We start from the raw sequence: 15,991 nt of genomic DNA, 5'->3' as shown, positions 1-15,991 counted from the left end.
TACTGCATTTAATTGTTTTCCTTTTACCAGGTCCCTGGTAAAAAAGCAAATACAAATGTATGCAAAAACATTTTCCTATGTCAGTGGAAAACACCCGGCCTCCTACTTGCATGCAAGGGTCACATTTACTACAGTGAAAGTTTCATGTTATCTCATTTCTCAGTCGATCCCATTTCCTTTGATTGTTTTCTTATTTCGAAAACGATACTGTGCTAAACGGCTGCATTGCTATCAAATCTGAACATGTTACCAAAGAATCGTTCAGCACAAACTGAGCACCTCCGAGGCCCAGAGACACAGGAAATGCAAAAGCCACTACTTGTGGCTGTCAGGAAAGATCTCAACTGATAGTCTGAATGTTGTTAAACTATGCTCACTTCCTCTTTGTGCTCTGCCCATTTGACTGCACCACAGAGCATTGAGCCTAAAGATCATGCAACGTTCATTGTTTGCTGCGTGAAGGTCAGTTAATGGTTTCCTTAATGAGTTGTGTTTAATGCAACTCGCTTCACATCACTTTATCAGTGCAATACCTTTTTGTCGGCTCTACCTGCAAACCTGTATTTCCTGTTCATGTCCTGCGTGTGGCATAAGCCACTTTCACTTTTTCAATGTGCAAATACAACAGATTTTTTAAAGAATGTTGTGTAACTCAAAGATAAGATCTGATGAATCAAAAGAGCTTTGTAAGACACTCACAGTAGTAACCAGTTTTCTTGCAGTTATCAACAAAACATTAGCAGAAGTAGCCAACAGAGGAAGTGCAGTCACTTCTGTGTTTAAATTTAAAGTTTTTTCTGTTTTAGCGTGATGCGGTTGTCAGTCAAACGGGCAGTTGTACTTTTACTAACGTTTTTCGGAGTTTACACGCTTACTAGGACTCTATATCAAGTGCTAACATGCCCTGGAAAGGTTCCCAGAACTCATATGCTATCGATAGTGGTTCGAAACTTGAACCAGACGCAGTACCGGTATAATCAGAACACACCGATGGTGTTTGTGGGCGGAGTTCCACGATCAGGGACCACCTTGATGCGTGTCATGCTAGACGCTCACCCTGACATTCGCTGCGGGGAGGAGACGCGGGTGATCCCCAGGATTCTGTCTTTGCGGCAGGGCTGGGGGAGGCACACGGAGGAGCGCTGGGCTCTGGAGGAAGAGGGAGTCAGTCAGGAGACGCTGGACGCCGCGACCACAGCCTTCCTGCTGGAGGTCATCGCACGGCATGGCGAACCTGCACCACTGCTGTGCAATAAAGACCCCTTTACACTCAAGAGTGCCGTTTATCTGTCACAGATTTTCCCCAAGTAAGATATCTCCTTTAATAGAGGTGCATTCTGGGATTTTATTATTTTGTTTTATTTTTTGCTTCTTAAAAGTATTTTACACTAAAGACAATTGTAGTACTTCTTAAAAATATATATATGTTTACACCAGCCAACATGGTTTCTTAAGAAAATTTAAAAAATCTAGTTGCTGATACAATCTAAAATTTGTTTTTATTTTGTATTTTATGTATAGGTTTATTTATTTATTTATTTTATATTTTACTTTAGTTTCTTTTATTTACTTATTTGTTGTTTATTAAAAAGTTTTACACAAAGACATTTTTTATTTGCTTATTAAAGTTTTACACAAAAACATTTTATTTATAAACAATTTACACTTATGTATTTTTTTCTCAAGAAAATGTAAAAATCAATACAATCTAAAATGTATTGTTTTATTATATTTTATTTTTATTTTTTACTTTATTTATTTTTTTTATTTGCTTAATAAAAATGTTTTACATGGAGTGAGTGCCTTCATTGGGGCCAACATAGCAAATCTAAAATTGATGATTTTATTTTATTTTATTTTTTATTTTTTACTTTATTTCATTTTATTTTATTTATCTTTTAGTTGCTTATTAAAAAGTTTTACACACAGACATTTGTAGTACTTTTAAAAAATAAGTTTACACATATTTATTTTACATGGAGTGAGTGCCATTATGGGGGCCAACATGCTTTCTCAAGAAAATGTAAAAATCAATACAATCTAAAATAGTTTTATTTATTTATTTTTTTAATGTTTTTTTTTTTTTTTTGCTTAATAAAAATGTTTTACACAAAGACGTTTGTAGTACTTCTAAAAAATATGTGCACACTTATTATATATTTTACATGAAGTGAGTGATATCATTGGGGCCAACATAGCAAATCTAGTTGCTGGTACAATCTAAAATTGATCTTTTTTTTTTTACTTTATTTCATTTTTTAGTTTATTTTATTATTTTTTTAGTTTATTTGCTTATTAAAAATGTTTAAACAAAGACATTTGTAAACACAAAGATAATGTAAAAATCTACTTGCTGATGCAATCTCAAATTGATGATTTGATTTGATTTCATATTATACTTTTATTTCAATATTACTTTGAGATTATATCAGTGTGTGTGTATATATATTTACAATATTTTTATGGTGAGCAGCACAACTATTTTAACATTGATACTAATAAACGTTTCTTAAGTAGTAAATCATATTAGAATAATTTCTGAATGATCATGTGACAATGAAGACGGCAGTAATGATGCTGAAAATTCAGCTTTGCATCACAGGAGTAAATTATGTTTCAAAATATATCACATTACAAACAGGTATTTCAAATAATATTTCACAATGTGAAAATTTTGTAATGTATTTTTCGATCACTTACAGATACAGATTTAATTCTCTTCAACTGGTAAAATGTCTAAAACAAATGCATTGTTTTGTGCTGCATAAAGCAATGCCAGCAAAATGTTTTTAATTTCCATCCTTTTTCATGATATTTTATTCATTCTGTCTCCTCATGCCATCATCTGTCCTTCCAGCTCTAAATTCCTGCTAATGCTCAGAGACGGCCGGGCATCTGTGCACTCTATGATCTCCAGACGCGTGACTATCGCCGGCTTCAACCTGTCCAGCTACAGGGACTGTCTGACTAAATGGAGCAATGCAATCGAAGCCATGCTTTCCCAGTGTTTGGTGGTAGGCCGGGGTCGCTGCATGACCGTCCGCTATGAGGATCTGGTGCTGCAGCCGCGAGCCACCATGCAGCGTGTGCTGCACTTTCTGAACTCGCCGTGGCACGAAGGAGTGCTTCACCACGAGGAGGCCATCGGACAGCCAGGAGGGGTATCACTGTCTCGGTAGGGCGAAATTACATTTTAGTTCACTTCTGTCATCATTTACACATCCTGGGTTTCTTTCTTCAGTAGAACATAAACAGTCGACACTACACATTGACTTCTGTAGTATTTTCTTCCATACTATGGAAGTCAATGACTACCACCACCAACTGTTTGGTTACCAACATTCTACAGAATATCTTCTTTTGTGTTCAACAGCTAAAAGAGAGTCATACAGTTTTGGCACAACTTGAGGGGGATTAAATGATGAAAGTATTTTTGGTGAACTATCTCTCTAATGTTTTGGGTCCAGGCCTTCTACCATTTCCTGACAATCCTCGCTTTTCACTTTTTTTTTAAAGAATCGAACGCTCCACGGATCAGGTGATCAAACCAGTTAACCTGGAAGCCCTCTCACGCTGGGTAGGCCACATCCCAGCAGATGTCCAGGACGACATAGAGAACATCGCGCCAATGCTGCGCAGGCTAGGTTACAACCCCAAAGCCAATCCACCAGACTATGGTCAAGCGGATCCGGAAGTGATCAATAATACTCAAAGGGTATATCTGAACACAGAATATGACATACAATATGCATTTCAAGTCGCTAGTTATTGAGTCATAATTTCTAGTTTTCTGTCTTTCCAGGTACAGAGAGGAGACTTTAAAACTCCCACGAATCTGAAAAGACAGGTACAAGTGAGTGCATGCTTTTAAGTTTTTAAAGCCTAGTGTATCATGTTTGATACACATACGGTGCCGTGCGAAAGTATTCATACTCCTTCGGTTTTTCCACATTTTGTTATGTTGCTGCCTTATGTTAAACTGCTTTGAAAATGACTTTTTTTCCCACATCAATCTACACTCCATACACTATAATGGCAAAGCAAAAAAACAGGGTTTTAACATCTTTGCAAATGTATTTAAAATAAAATACTTAAACGATTCCATTGAATAAACACTTATTTCGGACAGTTGAAATTTAGCTCAGGAGCATTCATATTGCTTGTAGATGTTACTACACTTTAAGTGAAGTTAACTTGTGGCAAATTCAATTGAACGGGTATGATTTTGAAGGGCAGACACATCTAAAAGGTCTAACAGCTGAAAATGCATATCAGAGCAAAAACCAAGCCCTGAGGTTAAAAAAAACTGCCTGTAGGGCTCAGAGACAGGATTGCATCAAGCCACACATCTGGGGAAGAGTTCAGAAAAAAATCCTTCTGCAGTGAAGGTTCACAGAAGCATGTAGACTCCGTTACCCCTAATGGAAGAAGAAACAACCAGGACTCTTCGTAGAGCTGGCCTCCTGGCCAAACTGAGCAATCGATAGAGAAGGGCTTTGGTAAGACTGGTGACCAAGAACCACGATCATATGTGGAGAAATCTACAGAAGGACAAATATCACTGCAACACTCCACCAATCCAGTCTTTATGGTGGTGTGGCCAAACTCAATCCTATCCTCAGTAAAGACACATTAAAACAGGCATCATCCCCAAAAAGACTTGAGGCTGTGAAGGTGCTTTAACTAATATGAGTTAAGGGTATGAATACTGTGGCCGGGCGGGGAACAGCACGACAAGACAAGACTTTTAGTTGAGCCCCGGAGGGTGAGTTTATTGAACAGACTTAAGTGAAACGGTGAAGTGGCAGGTGAATGTGCGTCGGTGCTCCGTGAGAGGTGAAGTCCTTGTCGTGCAGAATTCCCCAGGAAGGTGCAAGCAAACGGGTAGGTGCTTGAAGGTGAGTTCGCGGTGGTGGCGGTGTCCAGAAGTGACGGTGGCCAATCGTTCACGGCGAATCTGTAGGGGGAAATGAGAGCAGAGAGCAGGTAAGCTTCAACCTCATCGGAGATAGTTTCTCAGTGATCTGTGGTGAGCAACCGGCTTTTGTAGGGGCGGCGTCCGTGAACGATTGGTCCGTGGTGATGAGGTCCAGGTGTTTGGCGTGAGTTGCCAGGGCGACGCTGATTGTGCCTCGGGACTCCCGCCACACTCCCCCCCCCAAGCGACGTCCTGGTCCTGGTGGCAGAAACAAAAGGGGAGACAGGGGGTGGGAGGGGAATGACCCCTGACAGACCTGCATACGCTGCCCAAGACCGAGAGAGTCCGTCAGCGTTGGAGTTGCTGGATCCGGCCCGGTGGCGCACATCGAAGTGGAAGTCCTGGAGCGAGAGGAACCACCTCGTGACCCGGGCGTTAGTGTCTTTGGCCCGGGCCATCCACTGTAGCGGTGCATGATCTGTAAACAGTGTAAAATGTCGACCTAATAAATAGTACCTCAGCTCCAGGACTGCCCACTTGATGGCGAGAGCTTCTTTCTCTACCGCGGCGTAGTTGCGCTCGGCCTTGGACAGCTTCCGGCTGATGTACACAATCGGATGCTCCTCTCCCTCCTGGACCTGGGAGAGCACGGCCCCCAATCCCGTGTCGGAGGCATCCGTTTGGAGCAGGAAGGGACAGTTGAAGTCTGGGGCACGCAGGACGGGCTCGGTGGTCAGGGCCTCCTTGATGCGCCGGAAGGCCTCCTCGGTTTCCCCAGACCAACGGATCCGCTCTGGCTGTCCCTTCCTGGTCAGGTCTGTCAGAGGGGCGGCTATAGAGGAAAAGCCGGGGATAAAGCACCGATAATAACCCGCCAACCCCAAGAAGGCACGTACCTGCGACTTGGTGGATGGCTTAGGGGCATCCATAATGGCTTTGACCTTGTCCTCCTGAGGCCGGATGAGTCCTCTTCCCACTTTGAAGCCGAGGTACCTGCCTTCGTTCATGGCTAGGTGGCATTTGCGGGGGTTGGCGGTTAGTCCAGCCCGGCGAAGCTCCAACAGCACCCTGCGCAGCCGCTCCAGGTGGTCTTCCCACGCCTCCGAGTGGATGACCACGTCGTCGAGGTACGCTGCGGCATAGGCCTGATGGGGACGGAGGATTACATCCATTAGTCGTTGAAAGGTGGCGGGGGCCCCATGCAGGCCAAAGGGGAGAACTCGGTACTGCCAGTGCCCCGAGGGCGTCGAGAAGGCCGTTTTGGGCTTGGCGTCGGCCGAGAGGGGGACTTGCCAGTAGCCTTTGGTGAGGTCGAGTGTTGTGATGTACCGAGCCCTCCCCAACCGTTCCAGGAGCTCATCCACTCGGGGCATGGGGTAGCTGTCAAAGTCGGAGATGTCGTTTAGGCGTCGGTAGTCATTACAGAACCTCAGGGTGCCGTCGGGCTTCGGGACCAGGACAATCGGGCTGGACCACGGGCTCCGTGATGGTTCTATTACCCCCAGCTTGAGCATCTTTTGGACTTCCGCCTCTATAGCCTGCCGGCGGGCCTCTGGGACTCGGTAGGGCCGTTGCCGGACGAGGACGCCCGGAGGGGTGCAGATGTCGTGGCTTAGGACATTAGTCTGGCCGGGGCTGTCGGAGAAGACGTCCAGGAACTGACCGACCAGGTGCCGCAGCTCCGTCTTCTGTGTGGCTGACAGGTTGGGATTGACATCTACAACCGCGGGATCTTGGGAGGCGAGGGCGGCGAGCTGGTCCCGGTCCCCGATCCACTTCTTCAACAGGTTAACGTGATATAATTGGTTTACTCTTCTTCGGCCGGGTTGTTTTACCCGGTAGTTAACTGGGCCCACTCGCTCCTCAACCGTGTAGGGCCCCTGCCACTGGGCCAAGAACTTGCAGGCTGCGTTGGGGACCAGGACCATCACCCTATCTCCAGGTTGGAACTCCCGCGGTTGGGCCGCCCGGTTGTAGAGACGTTGCTGGGCCTGTTGGGATTTCACCAGGTGTTCCCGGACTAACGGCATGACCCGGTCGATCTTCTCCCGCATGTCTCGGACGTGCTCGACGACGGTCCGGTAGACTGCCGGCTGCTGCTCCCAGGCTTCTCGGGCTACGTCGAGGAGGCCACGGGGTTGCCGGCCGAAGAGGAGTTCGAAGGGAGTGAACCCTGTGGAGGCCTGTGGTACCTCCCGGATGCCGAACAGCACATAAGGCAAGAGCAGATCCCAGTCCTTTTTGTCTTCGGCGGCCACCCGTCGCAACATCTGTTTTAAGGTCTGGTTGAACCTCTCGACGAGCCCGTCGGTCTGGGGGTGGTAGACCGAGGTCCTCACTTGCTTTACCTTCAGCAGCCGGCAGAGGTCAGCCATTAGCCGGGACATAAAGGGGGTTCCCTGGTCGGTCAGTATCTCCGACGGTAGACCCACCCGGCTGGAGAGCAGGAACAGCTCGCGAGCGATGGCTTTGGCGGTGGCTTGGCGGAGGGGGACTGCTTCTGGGTACCGGGTGGCGTAGTCCACGATAACGAGGATGTGCTCGTGTCCCCGGCCAGACCTCGGCAACGGCCCCACGATGTCCATCCCGATTCGCTCAAAGGGCACCCCGATGATGGGTAATGGAATCAGCGGGCTGGGGGGAGGTTTTCTGGGTGACGTGCGCTGGCACGTAGGGCAGGCCTGGCAAAACCTCCTGACCTCGGCCTCCAGGCCGGGCCAGTGGAATCGATCCCGAATCCGTTGCGTCGTGTTTTGGGCTCCCAGGTGACCAGCCATGGGGTGCGAATGTGCCAACTCTAGGACCAGCTCCGTCTTGGTCTTTGGGACGACCAGCAGGTGTTTGACCTCCCCCCGTCGCTCCGCGACGCAGTATAGCAGACCGTTCTGGACGACGAAATATGGGAGAGGGTGAGGTGCCGGGAGGACTTCCTTTCCCTCCAGGATGCGGACCTGTCGCCAACAGTGCTTCAGCCGGTCGTCCTCCTTCTGGGCGCGGCCAAAGTCTCCCCCGCCCGTAACCTGCCGGAAGACATCATGGAAGAGGTTAGTATTACGGGAGGGGGACTCACCATCTCTCCCACTGTCGGTTGTCAACAGGTTGGTATGGCCTCGAGATCCCCGCGACGGCGGCCGATGCTGGTGGTGCCGAGGACGAGGGGACCGGGCAGCTTCGGCGAGGGCAGCCTCCAACCCCGGCCAGTCGCGCCCCAACAGCAATGGGACCGGCAGGTCGCTTACGACTCCGACTTCCAGGGTCCAGGCTTTTCCATCCCTACGAAAGGTAAGTAGACTTGTAGGTACCTGACGGGTGTCACCGTGGACACACGTGATAGGCATCGTTGACTTGGGGGCTGGCCGGGGTTCTAGGGGTCCGGGCCTGGCGAGGGAGACTGAACTTCCGGAGTCGAGGAGGGCCCGATACCGTCGTCCTCGAATCATGACGAAGGTCGTGGGGGCTCCTGGTGGCGTTTCCCGGTGCACCACGCAGCCGGTCATCCAGGCTTTGGGGGTCGGTGATGGTGGATCGGTGGGCATTGGCTCGTCGCGGGGACTGGGCGGTCTGTATACTGCGCGGGGGTGCGCCTCTGGCGTGCGTCGCTCCTGGTTCACCCTCCGGGGGAAAGGCGGCGCTCGCTCCCCGGCCTCCCGGTGGAAGGCTGCGTCCGCCAGCTCCACGGCGTCAACCAGCTCGGCTAGAGTTCTTGGACCCTTCAACCCGGCCGCCTGCTTCATTGAACGCGGTAGCGCTCTCAGCACCCGGTCGACTACTACTTTCTCGACTACCTGGGCCGGAGATGGCGAGTTCTCTAGTAACCAATGCTCTGCTAACCGCATCAGATCGGCTATTTGAGCGCGAATTGGCAACCGTGCTTTAAACTCCCAGTCATGAAAACGCTGTGCAGCCGCAACGGCTGAAAGCCCCAAACGCCCTAAAATTTCTCTCTTTAATTCACTATAGTTATTTTGTGCTGCTGCTGGCAATGAAAAATACGCCCGTTGGGCCTCACCAGAAAGCAGCGGTGCCAATATCTCCGCCCAAATTCCTCTCGCCCAACCCTCTGTGCGAGCGACAGACTCAAACATTTTGAGGTAAGCCTCAATATCATCATCTGCGGTCAGTTTAGGTAGTAGTCGAGCGGCGGCGGCGCGGGGGTCCGGCAGCGGGACGGTGTGAGCAGCCGGGGCACGTAGTTCTGCCAAATATCCTTGAATCTGTCCATGTTGCTCCGTCAACAGTTCAAAGCATTGCTGCTGGCGGACGCTAACCTCGGTGAGTTGTTTGACCAGTTCTTCCATGATCTCGGGGAGCGGCGCGCCCTGAAAAAAACAGAACCGGAAGTGAATGGGGGCAAGATGGCGGTGTAAACAAACAGTGAGTCTTGCTCGTCGGTGTTCTCAGGCCCGGAAACTTGCCCGCATTCTCCACCACCTTGTGGCCGGGCGGGGAACAGCACGACAAGACAAGACTTTTAGTTGAGCCCCGGAGGGTGAGTTTATTGAACAGACTTAAGTGAAACGGTGAAGTGGCAGGTGAATGTGCGTCGGTGCTCCGTGAGAGGTGAAGTCCTTGTCGTGCAGAATTCCCCAGGAAGGTGCAAGCAAACGGGTAGGTGCTTGAAGGTGAGTTCGCGGTGGTGGCGGTGTCCAGAAGTGACGGTGGCCAATCGTTCACGGCGAATCTGTAGGGGGAAATGAGAGCAGAGAGCAGGTAAGCTTCAACCTCATCGGAGATAGTTTCTCAGTGATCTGTGGTGAGCAACCGGCTTTTGTAGGGGCGGCGTCCGTGAACGATTGGTCCGTGGTGATGAGGTCCAGGTGTTTGGCGTGAGTTGCCAGGGCGACGCTGATTGTGCCTCGGGACTCCCGCCACACTACTTATCCAATATACTTATTTCAGTTTTTTTCATTTTTAATACATTTATGAAGTTGTGACAGTTCTGTTTTTGTTTTGTTTTTATTGTGTATAGAGTGTAGATTGATGTGGAAAAAGGGTTATTTAAAGCAGTTTAACATACGGCAGCAACATAACAACACGATCAAACTTTGGTGAAAAAAAAAAACGGTTGTACACAATCTGCTACATGCCTGCTGTCATCTGATTGAAAGTTTAGCAAGTAACAGGTCTTTTCTAAAAACCTCCACCTAAAGGTTGTGGTACACAAGTGTTTTAGCTGTGAAATAGTAAACATAAGTATAACTTTTCTACTGTTTGTAATATTTTTAAGAGAGTAATTGTTATACTTTGAGAAAAGACAGTAAACATTTAAAAATAAAAATGTATTTAAAGGTTTCTTCCTCTATTTTGAATTACACACTGCATTTTTTAGTGTTTTAGGATCGAGGAAAATGTCTATAATTTTCACAGAAAATGTACTGGTGCTTTTCTGCCAGAATATTATTAATTTTATGTCTTTTTGGCCATGTAAGTATCAGCAACTGCACCAAATTGCATATTTTTGCTCAGTTTGGGCCTCTGAATAAAACAGAGGTGTTTGTTCATCAATTATGAGCTCCATGTTCTTCTATATCATACTATATGAGCTTTAAAATCCTGATGTATCAAAAATGATACTCAACAAAAAGCAAATATGCACAATTTTGGAAATATTTTGTCTAAAAGTTAAATAAATTATTTTTTTTTTTTTCTGACTATTATTTTATATGTCAGGCTTTACAGGGTTAAACATACTTTTGACCGAAAATTTTAAAACACTGAAATGTCTGAATTTAATTGAGTTTGATGAAAAAATTCGAAGCAAGCATCATTTATGAAAGAAAGACAGCACAAGCACATATTTCAAGCTAAACAAATAGATTTTTAAAAATAATATTTAAGATTTAATGTGATTTAATGTATTTTCTGGTTGTCAAATGTTAGTAGAACATGTTAACATGAACTAGGAGCCATTTAGAAAACTGCACTGCAAAAAAATCCTTTTCTGACTTAGATTTTTTGTCTTGTTTCCAACTAAAAAATAAAAAAAATCTTAAATCAAAAAGAATATTCTAGACAAGTAAAAATTATTGTCTTGTTTTCAGAAAAAAGACAATACAAGGGAAAAGGGGAATTTTTTCCTGAAATAAGCAAAATAATGTGCCAATAGGGTAAGCAAAATAATCTTGTTTTCTGCTTGAAATAAGACTATTTTGCCTACTCCGGTGGTTGATTATTTTGCTTGTTTTAGGCAAAAACTCTTTTGACTTTTTTCCTGAAAACAATAAGTTTTGCTTGTCTACAAAATCCTTCTTAATTTAAGAATTTTTAAATATTTTGGCTGGAAACAAGACAAAAAAAATCTAAGAAACGCATTTTTGAAGTGTAGAAAATTTAGAAATGTATTTATTTGTAGATGCCACTTGATTTGGTGTTTTGTTATCTATTGAAATGCCAATAATAAATAATGAAATGCCATTCTATGTCCCAATACTTTCTGTGGGCCATTGTGTGACTATATACTATGATTATAAGCTGTATATGTCTTTTCACATAAACTATAAACTATATACATTTTTAAAACATTTCTTGTTTTGACAGGAATCTCCAAAGATTTCTAAAGGAGGTAAAAAGTGAATAGAGTCTTACATCGGTTGCAGTATGTGCTCAGGTTCAGTGTTGGATACCTTCACCTCACCACCATTTTGTGCCATACACCGCGAAGGCCTTTCACAGGATACAGAGCAACCTGAGACGGAAATGAGGAGCATCATTATTATGCAATAGCTGTGGTTAGCCTACATGGTGGTCTGATTTTGACTTGCCAGAATGCATTATAATAATTAGGTGACTAAATTCTATTATGTACCAAAATGCTGTAATGCAATAGACTGATGTCAAAGAAACAAGTCACAAAAAGGACATTGGACAGACATCAACATTTTTACTTCCTGATGCACTCAGAAGAGTATTGTTTACTTTATCAAACAAAGCTGACCATAATTCAATTACACTGGACTTCCTGAACATTGCAGTTTATTTATGTCTTGTTTTGGGAAATGAGAAGAGTGTGACGTAGCGCTTGGTGTCGCACTGAGTGCTGTTGCTAAGTGCCTGCGTGCATTTTCCTGACCTAGTTATTAAATGGAGCCATTCTGCTTTTCCTACTGCCAAAACGCCGTGTTTTCCTTCGGTGTTTCCGAAAATGCATTTATTTGTCAATAAAAATAATCATACAAAACGGGAAATGTGCTTTTTGAATCCTATTTGTGTCATTATTTTGATCTCGAAACATTGATAAGAGCCAACCCTGTTTAGTGCATCATATCACTCCGCCAGTCCCCAAACCCCCACGATCAAGCCAAACAAACATGTATATCTGTTTAACGTTTACAGAACGAATTTATAAAATGCGTCTTTGCATATCTTAAACATAAGACCTATATTTTTGCTTCCCACAAAACCAGATTTTCAACTTGAATGTCTGCCATCGTGTAAATAGTGCGCTGGGCGTAGCGGCGGAAGGATACAGTCCGGTCTGTATAAATACCCGGACCTTTTGTTTTGAGCCGTTACATTCGCTCCCGAGACGAGAGAAGAGAGACTCACGCATTCCGTACTCTTCAAGGAAAGAACATTTGTTTGTAAGTATGATGTAAAATATATATAAACGACCCTGGATATATCGCTACTTAAAAGCAACAGTGTTTTATTTGACTTGAAGGGTTTAGGGAGTTATATAAACGTGTATTTTTGAATGGGCTAACGCGTTAGCTTTTATGCTAGCCGGCCTAGTTGTATCTGAGGATCAAAATTATTCTTTTTGGTAACTTAATGTGGATTAATATTAAAATACTATACAGCGAAGTGTTTCATGTATGTTTTTTTGCACGTTTGTTAGTTTTGCGGCTAACGTTAATTATACCGCGAAACGGCTCGGTGAGGTCGTGAATCTCAATTCATCTGCGTATTTTTTTTCAACAGCGTCTGGGTGAACGTTAAACATTTACCTGATCGAAAAATAACTAATTACTCATGTGTGTGTTTATTAATGTTTGTTCCCGTTGTTATTGTTTTCTGGCCATTTTCTGTGGTAAAACGTCGCCATTTTGTTTTCAATCGCCCGTTTGTTACGCCCTGCCTCACAGCTGTGTCAGCTTTTGTGATGGCGTTTGCTCCTACCTTGTTTTGTTTTCGCTTTCTTTTATGATGAGGAAGTTTCTAGAGAATTCTTGGCCTGGTCTAACAATACTAAACGAACCTGTATTCACCGTTTTAGGTTTTTCACGAATGCAGCACATATGTTGACGTTAATCCGTTTAAACGTCTTTGTTTTTCTAGCGTAAAGATGCAGATATTTGTGAAGACGCTGACTGGCAAGACCATCACTCTTGAGGTTGAGCCCAGCGACACCATTGAGAATGTGAAGGCTAAAATCCAGGATAAGGAGGGCATTCCTCCTGACCAGCAGCGTCTGATCTTTGCCGGCAAACAGTTGGAAGATGGCCGCACCCTCTCTGACTACAACATCCAGAAGGAATCCACCCTCCATCTTGTCCTTCGTCTGAGAGGTGGAATGCAGATCTTTGTCAAGACGCTGACTGGCAAGACCATCACCCTCGAGGTTGAGCCCAGCGACACCATTGAGAATGTGAAGGCTAAGATCCAGGATAAGGAGGGCATTCCTCCAGATCAGCAGCGACTGATCTTTGCCGGCAAACAGTTGGAAGATGGACGCACCCTGTCCGACTACAACATCCAGAAAGAGTCCACCCTCCACCTGGTGCTCCGCCTCAGGGGAGGCATGCAGATTTTCGTCAAGACGCTGACTGGCAAGACCATCACTCTTGAGGTTGAGCCCAGCGACACCATTGAGAATGTGAAGGCTAAAATCCAAGACAAGGAAGGCATTCCTCCTGACCAGCAGCGTCTGATCTTTGCCGGAAAGCAGTTGGAAGATGGACGCACCCTGTCCGACTACAACATCCAGAAAGAGTCCACCCTCCACCTGGTCCTCCGCCTCAGGGGAGGCATGCAGATCTTCGTGAAGACCTTGACTGGTAAAACAATCACTCTTGAGGTGGAACCAAGTGACACTATTGAGAATGTCAAGGCTAAGATCCAAGACAAGGAGGGCATTCCTCCTGACCAGCAGCGTCTGATCTTCGCTGGCAAGCAGCTGGAAGATGGACGCACGCTGTCCGACTACAACATCCAAAAGGAGTCCACTCTCCATCTTGTCCTGCGTCTGAGAGGTGGAATGCAGATCTTCGTCAAGACGCTGACTGGCAAGACCATCACCCTCGAGGTTGAGCCAAGCGACACCATTGAGAACGTCAAGGCCAAGATCCAGGACAAGGAAGGCATTCCTCCTGACCAGCAGCGTCTGATCTTCGCAGGCAAGCAGCTGGAAGACGGACGCACCCTGTCCGACTACAACATCCAAAAGGAGTCCACTCTCCATCTTGTCCTGCGTCTGAGAGGTGGTATGCAGATCTTCGTCAAGACGCTGACTGGTAAAACCATCACTCTTGAGGTGGAACCAAGTGACACCATTGAGAACGTCAAAGCTAAAATCCAAGACAAAGAGGGCATTCCTCCTGACCAGCAGCGTCTGATCTTCGCCGGTAAGCAGCTGGAAGATGGACGCACGCTGTCCGACTACAACATCCAAAAGGAGTCCACTCTCCATCTTGTCCTGCGTCTGAGAGGTGGAATGCAGATCTTCGTCAAGACGCTGACTGGCAAGACCATCACCCTCGAGGTTGAGCCAAGCGACACCATTGAGAACGTCAAGGCCAAGATCCAGGACAAGGAAGGCATTCCTCCTGACCAGCAGCGTCTGATCTTCGCAGGCAAGCAGCTGGAAGACGGACGCACCCTGTCCGACTACAACATCCAGAAGGAGTCCACCCTCCATCTCGTCCTGCGTCTTCGTGGGGGCAATTAATTTGCTTATATTAATGTATTCTTGAAATATAAGTCTTGAAAGATATTCAGACCAATTCCAATTTCCTTTGTTCCTCTTAATCATTCAATAAAGTTCTGGCATTCCTGATTCTTGTTTCCTGCCTCATCTCTGAAATCAGTCACAGAATTCTTACTCTAACATGCATTTTCAACACTTGAGTTTCAATGTTTACATTTCAGAGACTATTAAATATTGATTTACAGGCATGTAAATGTTTAATGGTTTTAAAACCTAGTTTAATTTGAACTTTTAAGATAAATATTTGTCTCTAAGTATTTAATTTGGTTACATTTCAATAAGTTTTGTTGCATAAAAGTCAACATTTAAAATCTAAAACCCAATTTAAAGTGACTTACTGTCTGGAAGCAATGCTAATATTTTTCTAAACTAAAATGTTTTAAAAGACCGTATGTATATTTAATTTGCTTATGAATTTGGCAAAAAGTTGCAAAAGCAGCAAGAAACATTCATATTCAATTTAACTAGGAAAACAAGTTTTATTTACATCAAAATTGTTACTGGGATTTTGCTGTCATAAAACATTTGTCAGGTTGCAGTTTTTAAACAAGCCACTAGATGTCACCCCAGGTTTGTGAAAAGGTTGCAGCAGTTGTGACCCCTTTCAATGCTCTTAATTTTGTGGTGTGCTTTCTTGTAAACATCATCTGTCTGACCCTTAATTCAAGGTGTTCTGATAGGTGATGATAAAGCACAGTAAATGCAGGTTCCCTAAGAATTAATCCTTTTCCTATGCAGATGGTCTTTTAAGTACTTACGTAATCTGGGTAAAACTATGTTCAGCCTTTAGAGAAGCTGAGAAATGTCTATTTTGCACAAAAGATCACCCATTTTTCTAGCGCTAGGGTTGGGAATAGATAATTTACTGGTCAAATTCTGTCAAGTGAGAGTAAATAAACTTGTCTAGCACTAGACTGTTTTACACTGTTCAGTCAGTTTCTTCTGGTATCAGATGCTTTCATTATAATCAGCACTAACTAAAGATGGTGCGTCTTGAGCAAGTTATGTTGAGTTGTGTATTGCTTAACAATACAAAGCAACCTTTGTGTTAGGAATCAATGCAACCAATAGACCACTGTCACCAATGAATTCTGCCACTGAGGTCCAGCTGCGTAGACGTTTTTGTTTACAAAATCGCATGGAATTGG

The 15,991-nt window shown here is 45.0% G+C and overlaps 2 protein-coding genes across 3 annotated transcripts; both read left to right on the top strand.

Moving 5' to 3' along the window:
• The first annotated feature begins 472 nt into the window (after positions 1–472).
• On the top strand, positions 473–12,095 carry tpst2 (tyrosylprotein sulfotransferase 2). Of its 2 annotated transcripts, none has more exons than XM_073830049.1 (5): positions 473–1,307; positions 2,858–3,175; positions 3,517–3,715; positions 3,803–3,847; positions 11,456–12,095. In XM_073830049.1, the coding sequence occupies exons 1-5, from the start codon at positions 811–813 to the stop codon at positions 11,489–11,491; spliced, it is 1,095 nt and encodes a 364-aa protein (XP_073686150.1). In that variant the 5' UTR covers positions 473–810; the 3' UTR covers positions 11,492–12,095. The 2 variants fall into 2 exon arrangements, with proteins under 2 accessions (XP_073686150.1, XP_073686149.1); XM_073830048.1 differs by having other exon boundaries at positions 3,803–3,853.
• Positions 12,096–12,423: 328 nt separating this feature from the next.
• ubc (ubiquitin C) lies at positions 12,424–14,912 on the top strand. Its single transcript, XM_073829579.1, has 2 exons — positions 12,424–12,498; positions 13,196–14,912. The coding sequence occupies exon 2, from the start codon at positions 13,203–13,205 to the stop codon at positions 14,802–14,804; it is 1,602 nt and encodes a 533-aa protein (XP_073685680.1). The 5' UTR covers positions 12,424–12,498; positions 13,196–13,202; the 3' UTR covers positions 14,805–14,912.
• The last annotated feature ends 1,079 nt before the right edge of the window (positions 14,913–15,991 follow it).

The sequence above is a fragment of the Garra rufa genome, chromosome 23, assembly GCF_049309525.1.
Source record: "Garra rufa chromosome 23, GarRuf1.0, whole genome shotgun sequence".
Taxonomy (NCBI): Eukaryota; Metazoa; Chordata; class Actinopteri; order Cypriniformes; family Cyprinidae; genus Garra; species Garra rufa.
The sequence above is the reverse complement of the archived record's forward strand: the minus strand, read 5'-3'. Positions and strand labels throughout refer to the sequence as shown.

Bases quoted from the DNA above. Each gene is read 5' to 3' on its own strand.
- tpst2 (XM_073830048.1), top strand. From the start codon at position 811: ATGCGGTTGTCAGTCAAACGGGCAGTTGTACTTTTACTAACGTTTTTC. The intron at 3,176-3,516 runs GTAGGGCGAAAT...TTTTTTTTAAAG, and splicing joins GGAGGGGTATCACTGTCTCG to AATCGAACGCTCCACGGATC. The intron at 3,854-11,455 runs GTGAGTGCATGC...TTGTTTTGACAG, and splicing joins ATCTGAAAAGACAGGTACAA to GAATCTCCAAAGATTTCTAA.
- ubc (XM_073829579.1), top strand. From the start codon at position 13,203: ATGCAGATATTTGTGAAGACGCTGACTGGCAAGACCATCACTCTTGAG.